Genomic DNA, 10,060 nt, shown 5'->3' with positions numbered 1-10,060 from the left:
TTTTTTTTGAAATGATGCACTCACCACCATCAAATGTCATCATTTGTGAGTCATTTTCTATAATATTTATTAAAATAAAATAAATGTAACTTAATATTGATCAAATGTCCTAAAAGTAATACCCTATAAAGTTTCTCATAAAGAAAATTAACTTTCAAACAACAAAAACTTTTTTTTTTATTTAAGTATAAAAACATGTCATACCCTTATTGCTCAATTTTCACAACGATCTTTTCTGGCTTTGAAAATGAATCTTTTGCTAACATAACAAGTCTCCCATTTAGCTTTCTATGTTTTGAATTAAAGGTCATAACATTTAAACACATGCAATGCATAGGTTTGTTTAGCTGTCATATATGATATCATCTTCTTATATAGTCCTATATATTCACTATATGTATACCAAAAACATTGTCTTCTCACTCAACGCCACAATGGGAAATGCAAAAGAGCAACACAAACCTCTGCCAATAGCCAAATTTCTTAGTAGATCTACATCCTACGGTCACCTAAGTTATATTTTCAACTTTTCATTTTTTCTCATTGGTTTGACCCTTGGAATAACAGCCGTATTTTGCTTCCAAAGCTTCGATATAATGTCACAAATTAGTACAACTTCCGATATTCTTTTGTCATCGAATTTATTTGCACTACTGCCACCACCACTGCCATCGTTGCCCCAGCCACCACCGCCACCGCCACCGACTCCCTACAACAGCGTTTTTGAAGCCATTAATAATAGAGAGAGCTCAAATTTTGTGCATGATCTTGATGATAATGAGTTGTTGTGGCGGGCTTCATTTGTTTCAAGAACTAGAGAATATCCCAACAGCCGAGTACCTAAAGTGGCTTTCATGTTCTTGACAAAGGGAAATTTACCTTTTGCTCCAATTTGGGAGATATTCTTTAAGGGTCACAAAGAGCTTTATAGTATTTATGTTCACACACATCCTTCTTTCGTGGATTCAACTACTCAAGATTCTGTTTTCTACAAAAGAAGAATTCCAAGTAAGGTAATTAATTATTAAAAATATATTTTTTTATATAATTAAGTGAAAATTACATAATTTTACATTTTTTTTTTCAAATGCTTACAAAAAGTATGGGAGTTTTTATAATTATCTTTTTTTTTTTATATATAACAAAACATATGGGAATTTTTAGAATACTAAAGTTTTTCGTAATACTTTTTTAATAAATTTTTATTTTTTTAATTAAAAAAGTAAAAATATTTTAAAAATTTTACTTTTCAATTTTTCAATTAAGAATTTTGAAAAAAAAATTACTTTCACAACTTTTTTAAATATTTCTTTTCTTAAATCAATATTTTGGACTTTGACCCTAACTTGGACCTTGGGACTCGGTCTCCTATCCCAGCCCCAGTTCCGAACTCGACAACGGCCCCGGCCCCAAACTCTAGACCTGACTTAAATAAAATCAAAAAATAAAAATTATAAAATACACATTTGTGATTTTTTTAAAAAAAAATTAATAAACAAGGTTATAAAACACATTTTTATTTCTTAAGAACTTTTACATTCATTTTTGTAATTAAAAAATTAAAAAAACAAAAAGTATTACCAAATGCTCCCTAATTTCATGATTTTTTTTTTTTATTTTCAAAAAAATTATGACTATGGGTTTTGTTTTTCTATACGTGTAAATTTATATTTATGTTATATTTTCATTTTTATTTAGTTTTTAAAAATTAGGAAATTAGTTTTGTGATTTGGGTAATTACTTAATGGTTACATTTTTATTGTAACTATTATGATTACATTTTTCTTTTACTTATAATAGCAGGTTACTAATAAATAACTTCCTTTTTTAGAATCAATTAATTATAATTAATTATTTTTTTAAAATAATTAATTGAATATTTAACAAGATCTATTTTAGCAATTATTAATTATAAATAATATTTTATATAAATCCATCTGTAATTATTTTAACAGTTAAGTCATTTAATTATAATATTTATAATCAATATTATTTTATTTTTTTTACAAAAAATTAGACTTCTTTTTACATAAATTAGAATTCTCTTCTTGTATAATAAATTTTTAAATGTTATTAAATTATTTTTTTATAACAAGAAGAACTAAGTATGAGTTTTTCTATTCGAGTTTGAGGTTATTTCGTTTTCTGAGGGAGCTTGACTTTATTTTTTTGATTCTAATTTTGTTTTTTAGTAAATGACCCATTATAAAAAAAAAATGCAGGAATTTAGCCATTTTTTAAAAAAATACATTCAATTTATTTCACTTTTTTATTTTAAAAATTTAAATAAAAAAACTAATAATTAAGTATAATAATTTTAAATTAAAGTTATAAGTGTAATAAAATTTTAATTATGAAATTATACGTGTATAATTTTAAATTATAAAGAGTTTTGCTATAAAAATTTTAATAATTTAAAGGAAAAAAATTGTTAAAAAGATCCTTATTTAATAATAAATTACAAAAAATTAATTAATAATTATAATTAATTTAATTTTAAAATATAATTAATTTTCATTAAAATTTTATAAGGAAATAAATTACTAAGTGACTATTAGGTTATAAGTTAATTATTATTTATTTTTATTTAATTTTTAAATTAATCACAACCATTCAATATTAATCTAATGGTTAAAAAAATATAACTTGTTACATATTTATGTAACCATTAAAACCTCTTCTTTTTTATTTATTTATGATTTTATATATAATTATTTTAATGATTTCTATTATAACTTTTTTCATAAGTGTTATTATTTTTGTACTATATACATATTTTATTTTGTATTTTAATAGTTATTTGACTTTAGTTTTGTCTTTGCTACTTCTTCTTAAAAAAATTCTTTTATCTCCAGATTTCTTCCTTTATTTTTTTTTTTCTTTATTTTGTGTAAATTTTTTAGAATAATTTCTTTCCGCACTTTTTTGGGTTGTAGAATACTTTTTTAAGGTTATGACTAGGTACTTCTTTATTTTTCTTTTCTATTTTTATTTTTTTTTCTTCTTTTATTCTTTTGCATTTTCTTTATATTTTTCTTCTAATGTTTAGGGGTAGAAACAACTGAATTAGAGATGTTGTTTGGGCCATCAATCGTTTATTCTGGGGTAGATAATTATGTGAAGATAAACTGATATAACATTGCTATTCAAGGGCATATATTGCTTAGATCCCCAAACAATGTTGTGATTTTCTACAATAGCAAAATTGTTAAATATATCATCATCATTAATACTATGACGAAGCATGAATGTACAATTTTTTTTAAGACACACTAACACATTAATTGAAAAAATATACAAATGTTTCCTGATAATAAATTGATTTCAGCATCATGTAATTAACTTTTTTAATTTGTTTTTTCAATAGAGTTTATAAATAGTTTAGGTGGCGTTTGGTTGGAGTTAATGAAATTGAATGAAATAGAAAGGAAATAATTTTCATTACATTACTTTGTTTAGTTGCATTTTAAAGTATTAGAATGACATTCCAATGGAATGCTTTTTCTATCATTTTAGTGGAATGACTATTCCATTTTAAAAAGGAAAGACTATTCCAATATAATAAGAGAAAAAATTTAATGTTTTTTTTATTAATTTTTTATGCATTTTAAATTTTATTCTATTTCTTTTCTTATTCTCATTCCTATTTCTATATTTTTATTCCTCCCAACTAAACTCTACCTTAGTTGGGCAGGTTATTTATTACGTCAATACGTTGGTTAAGTTGTGACGTCCTATTAGCTTAGGTATGCTATGGTGTTCACTTAATTATTGTGCCAACTTTTGTTAATCATAAGATTTTAAAATAAAAGTGTGTTTACAAAAATTCGTAATAAATAAAAGAGTTATTTGCGGTATAAATACTAAATATTTTTTAATTTTATATATTTAAATATCATATTTTTTTTTACGGATTAAATACCCAAAGTTTAGTTTTATCTACTCCCGTTACTACTTTTCTGTTAAATATAACTGAGAAAATTTCTATGCCATGTGTTACTCAGGTATTGGTCCACTTCATAATTTTTTAAAAAAACAAAAAACTAAATAATATTAAAATCTCTCTCTCCTCCTTTTTGTTTGTTGGCAGATTCTATATTTTCATTATTATTTCAAACAATTACAGTAACTACAATCACAAAAAAAAAAAAAAAAAACCCTACAAAAGGATTACTAATTCATTATAAATTTATCAAACAAAACTTAAATTTATTTGGTGAAATAATTCAAATAATTAAAAAATCTGACTTTGGCTCCTCAAATTCCTCACCCATAAATCTTTATTTTTCTTTATGCAAAACCATAAATCAAACTCATCAAACAATTAGAACCCAAAAACTCAAGGGCAACCACCATCCTCCACCTCGAACATTAGTGAACATTAGTGGCGGCTCAAATAGACCTCCTTCACCCTCTCCCTTGCTCGCATCGATCTCAGACCCGAGGCACCACATATCCTCTCCTTCATGTCAAATCTTTATGTTTTGCCGGAGTCCATGGCAGATCACTTCTTCTTACTCGTTTCTGCACGTTTTGCCTGCGTCCAGGACTAATCCTTCATTGTTGTTTCCTTTTTCTTTTGCTCTTTTTTTGCTAGAAATGTCAGGAATCTAGAGATTGAAAAAATAATAAAAAAAAATTAATTATTTGTTTTTATAACTTATTTACAAATATTATTTATAAAAATAATAATTTATTTGTAATTTTTTTTTATTTTTAAATTTAATTAATAAATTTTTTAAAATGATAGAAATATTCTCAGTTATATTTAACAAAATAGTAGTAATGGGAGTAGGTAAAACTAAGCTCTGGGTATTTAACCCGTTGAAAAAAAAAAAAAGATGTGGTATTTAAGTGTAAAAAATTAAAAATATTTAGTATTTATGCTGCAAATAACCTTAAATAACACTATACTAAACTTTATAACATAATTACAATATTTACAAGTCAAGGATCTCGAAAACTATTTTTCAAAATATTCATAACATATATATTACCAAAAGTGTCATTTAGCGGCAACGAAAACTAAGCATGTGTTGTTTCGAAGATTGTAATCCTTCAGGTTTAACTGTTCGGATATGTATAATTTTCATCCATCTCTACACTCACTATTGTTCAGTCTTAATCTTGGCTTTACTCACATGAAAACATATCTGTGAGTCGAGAGACTCAATAAGAAAAGTATAAAACATATAACATATATTTGATCAGTAATTAGGCGCCCATACACCTAATTACCATAAGTACACTGTCCAACGCGTATAAGTGAGTCTTGAACGTTCTTAACTATAGTACAATTAACCATAATATTAGCCTATACTCAGAACTCTAATCACACTGATGTGGTATAATCAATCCACACTATAAGTACAATTAACCATAACACCAAATTACACTCACTACTCTAGTGCTTACTGAGATTTTTGGAAACTTATTAAGTTAGAGCTTAAGAAATAGTAAAAACATTAAATAAAATAGATAAAGAGTTTTATGTGGTTTGGATATTGATAATCCCAAGTCCACGAATCATTATATTGGCCTTATAAGTCGTGTTTAATATATTACAATGGTATTTACAGTATAACTCTAACTCTGCTCTCTTGGTTTCTCTTGAGGGAGAAGAAAGCTTAGAGATATTTTCACAGAGCTTCGGCTATTACTTTTTTTGATTCCCCCTTTACGTATAAATAAATGGGCATTTATAGGCTAAAATACAAGCATGGTCATGCCCATGACTCATCTAGGGTTTCTACAAAAAGCCCATAATCAAGTACATATACACTAAACATGTACATATGTGTATCTGAATATTAATCTTATCTTAATTCCATAATCAAGTGTAGTAGTTAACCTGAGTGGAAAATTGCTTAATGAGCGAAGACCTTATGTCACATTAACGTAAAACTAATAAGTGTCTCACTAAAATACTTTCAGGAGCTTAAACTCATAATTTGAAGTTTCCATATTGATAAATATCGTTGCAGTATGCTAAATACTGAGAAAATATAAAAACTATGGTACCCAAAAATTCTCCTAAATGGACGACCGGATCCCTAAACAGTTGCCCAAAATTCTGGGCAAGACACATTTATTTGTTTCCCCCAAATTGGTACCCTTTTTGTATTAGAGTTTCCCGAACTCGAGTTTTGCAACTAAAATCTACCCTACACCTGTTTAAACTCTACCAAAATTTTCAGGACATTCCTATAATAAGTTCAAAATCTAAACTACAACTTAGTAACAAACATTAAACCCATAATTAAAAAATACAATTGAAGCTCCAAATTTTGAGTTTTTAAAACTCAAACTTGGTTTCAGTCAACTACAACTGCAATATTTCCACAATTCAAATATAATTCTCAATTAAAAACAAGCAATTAAACATGTCTAAACTCAACACAAACTAGAGAACCTAAAAACTTTTTCTCTTCAAAACTACCAAGATAAAGAGACTAGGGTTTTACCTTGCAATTTTTACTAATTACTCTTCAATTACAACTTGAAAACTTGCACCAATTAGTAGAATTTGTCTAAAAAATGGTTAGTCTTCCTTGGTTTAGTCTAGGGAAGAGAGAGAAATTTCGTTTTGGTTTTTGATTAATATAATTTTCTCTTGATTATTTTAATGTTTTCAGAATATATCCTCAATCTTTACACACTAATCTACCAAAAAGGTTTAAATAACTAATTAAATTAGTTTATTTGGAAAAAGGACCAATTGTGCCTTAACAAACATACGAAATTACTGACAAAATTAAGAGTATAATGGTCATAACTCAGTTCCCCACATAATTTCAAAATTTTAACTATCCATAAATCTTTCTGCGTTTATTCCAAAATACTAAATTGCAATACCGTGATACTATTGGTCATTCCATCAAGTTTTCACTATTGTCGGGCATAAAACGTGAAAAATATTAAATTTCATATTACAATTAGTGCACTTAGAATAAAATTTCTATAATTGAGAATTATATGCACGTATAATATAATTTACTAATTAATTATTACTAAATTGTTAATAATCTGTTAATTTTCATGTCTAATCTTGTAGTTATTACATAAGCCTTCGAGTAGTATAAATATACTTTTAGTATTTTTATTGTCACTTTTGTACTTTTAAGGTTAGAGTAGGCGCAATCAATTACCTTTCATATTTTTAGATTTTATTTTATTTTAATTATATTTAACAAGTTATAGTAATTAGTTTCAATCATTTATTAACTGGTAACCCTCGGAGGGGTAAGTAGTTACTCTAGGAAAGATAAGCAGTTACCATGTGAGGGCAAACCAATTACCTTTTGAAGATAACTAGTGATAGGTAAGTAGTTACCCTGTGATAGGTAAGTAGTTACCTTGGAAAGGGTTACATGTTAGCTAAAAATATCACGCTAGATATATTAATATAAATATAGTTAATTATTTACCAAAATATAATAATTGGCTATCATGCAATTAATTAAAAAAAACTAAATTTTACTATTGTTAAATTTATAGGTAACTAGTAATTGATATTAAAAAAGTATCTATACATTGACATTTAGATTCACACAATCGATAACTTGTTAGTACTAAGGATACTAACTAGTTACACTTAATTGGGCTACATGTAATAGGAAACTAGTTACTAATAAGATTCTAACAAATTCTCCTGATGGTATATAATATGATATAATATGAGTAAATGTTTATTACTACGATAGTAACAAGATACCGTAATGGTAAATATAATTACCTATAATATTAGTAAGTGGTAAATGGTTACCCTATAGATTGTAATATATTTTCTTGACTAAAAAAATATTATAAATATGTAAAAGGTAAATAATCAAGCAACTAGTCGGGTACTCAATCTAATAATTTTTTCATATATATAAAAAAAAATAGAGTAAACAATGTAAAAGGAAAAAGTAATTGTAGTATAAAGTATAATGTATAATAGAGTTTTTTGATAATATAAAGATAACGTAAAAAGATTGTTTAACATGCAGCAAGTGCACTGGGGAAAATCGACAATGACCGATGCAGAAAGAAGACTTATAGCTAGTGCACTCTTAGACTTGTCAAATGAGAGATTTGTTTTGCTATCTGAGGCATGCATTCCTCTCTTCAACTTCACCAACACATACAACTATTTAATCAACACAAAACTCAACTTTGTCCAACTATTTGATGATCCTGGAAGGGAAGGTCAAGGAAGATACTCTTCTGAAATGTCCCCTCAAATATCCTTATCCAACTGGCGAAAAGGATCGCAATGGTTTGCCTCCAATCGAAAGCTTTCTGTAGAGATAGTGTCAGACTCAAAATACTATCCAATTTTTCAAAAGTATTGTAATCCTCCTTGTTACGCAGATGAGCATTATATCCCCACACTTATCAACATTCTTTTTCCAGAGGCAAACTCAAATCGAAGTATTACATGGGTTGATTGGTCCAAAGGTGGGAAAGCCCATCCAGGAACATTTGGAAAAAAGAATGTTTCAGAAGAAATTTTGGATAAGATAAGATTTGGTACAAATTGTACATATATTGATAGTGGTGGTAATATGAAGAGTACTTCCTTATGTTTTCTTTTTGCTAGAAAGTTTTTACCAGAAACTTCACAACAATTGTTGCGAATTGCACCATGGTACGTACTACTAAATAATACTGGTGCTTAATGATGTAAAAAATGTGTTCAAATTTACATATATATATTTATATACTAGATTGGTGTTTCATGCAAATGCACGAATTATTAGTTATTTATTTGTTATAATAAAAATGTCATATATAATTTAATCAAATAATCAAATCTTATTTCAATCGAAAGTAATTTTATTTAAAGTTCTAAAATTAAATAAAAATTGTTGATCTCAAATTTGGCCAACCAATAACAAAATTGTATTTAGTGCCGATGCTTGCCACGTGTTACACAATAAGAATAAAAAAATAAATAGAGACGAGATTTTATAGAGGTTTGGCCCCCTTAGTTAGCGGGTAATGACATATCCCCCATTTAGTTCTATTGATACTAGAGATAATACCCCTTAGATCACTATAGTAGTCGGATCTAGAGTGGCTCTCTTAAGATTATAATGTGAGAATTAGAATTGGCAAATCTCAAGTGATAGAGATAGGCTATGTGTGTGTGAGAGAGAGATGAGATGAGTTATCAGACTTAGAGCTTAAGACATAGAGTTTGAGACTTAAGATTTTAGGGTTTGACTAATACTCTTTATATAGTAGAGCTTACATCCCTAATATCCCTTAAAAATAAATAAATAAAGCTCTTATTTACATAATAAATTAATAAAGTTCAACTGACTAAATTGCCCCTCAAAAATAGGAAAGTTGCTGATATTTTCCCCATATTTTTGTGGGATGTTAACATCCAATTTGTTGCTTGACTTGCTATCCACAGATAAAAGCTACACACCAAAAACCTGCCAGGCAAAAAGCTTGATGGCCATGCATCTGCCACGGTGCATGTTGGCCAGCCACATAGTATCTAGAAGCTGGTCAGCCTATGTTGGCCATAGGGCCAGTCAGGGATTGCTGGCTAGCCCCTTTGAGGTGGCCAGTTTCTCATTTCGTCATCCCTTCTAAAAACTAGGACCCTTTGGGTGTTGAAGTGCTAAGTAGATAGCCTGGTCTTCTTGTTAGTGAATTGTACTCCCACGTGGCATTGATTTTCGACACGTGCACATGCCACATAAGGTGGGCAAAATTTTGGATAACACTTTCCCCTCAAGTCCCTATACGAACATCTGTGTGGATAGGGACTTTCTAGCATAGTCGAGACTGATGTATCCTTAACTTTATAGATCTTGCAGTATATTTAGCCTTTTAAATGTTTTCTCTTGACTGTCTAATTAGATTCCTTAGCAGTAAGTTAACAGCATTACTCTTCTGTATGTTTTTTTTTGTTACGTGCTGCATGGCAAGTGAGAAGGGATCCCACAAAAGCTATATAAGCTCATGGGGGGAACTTACTTCTCATTTCCCACATTTCCATCTCTCTCTACAGAAAGAAACTTTTGAAAGCTCCTTGTTCTCTCTAGAGGCTAACACCCCA

The 10,060-nt window shown here is 28.0% G+C and overlaps 1 protein-coding gene across 1 annotated transcript; it reads left to right on the top strand.

The window, feature by feature from the left end:
* Positions 1-211: 211 nt before the first annotated feature.
* Positions 212-8,772, top strand: LOC115710679 (glycosyltransferase BC10-like). Its single transcript, XM_030639031.2, has 2 exons — positions 212-1,013; positions 7,992-8,772. The coding sequence occupies exons 1-2, from the start codon at positions 357-359 to the stop codon at positions 8,661-8,663; spliced, it is 1,329 nt and encodes a 442-aa protein (XP_030494891.2). The 5' UTR covers positions 212-356; the 3' UTR covers positions 8,664-8,772.
* Positions 8,773-10,060: the final 1,288 nt, after the last annotated feature.

The sequence above is a fragment of the Cannabis sativa genome, chromosome 3 (genome assembly GCF_029168945.1).
Source record: "Cannabis sativa cultivar Pink pepper isolate KNU-18-1 chromosome 3, ASM2916894v1, whole genome shotgun sequence".
NCBI lineage: Eukaryota > Viridiplantae > Streptophyta > Magnoliopsida > Rosales > Cannabaceae > Cannabis > Cannabis sativa.
This window is presented reverse-complemented; position numbering and strand designations above follow the sequence as displayed.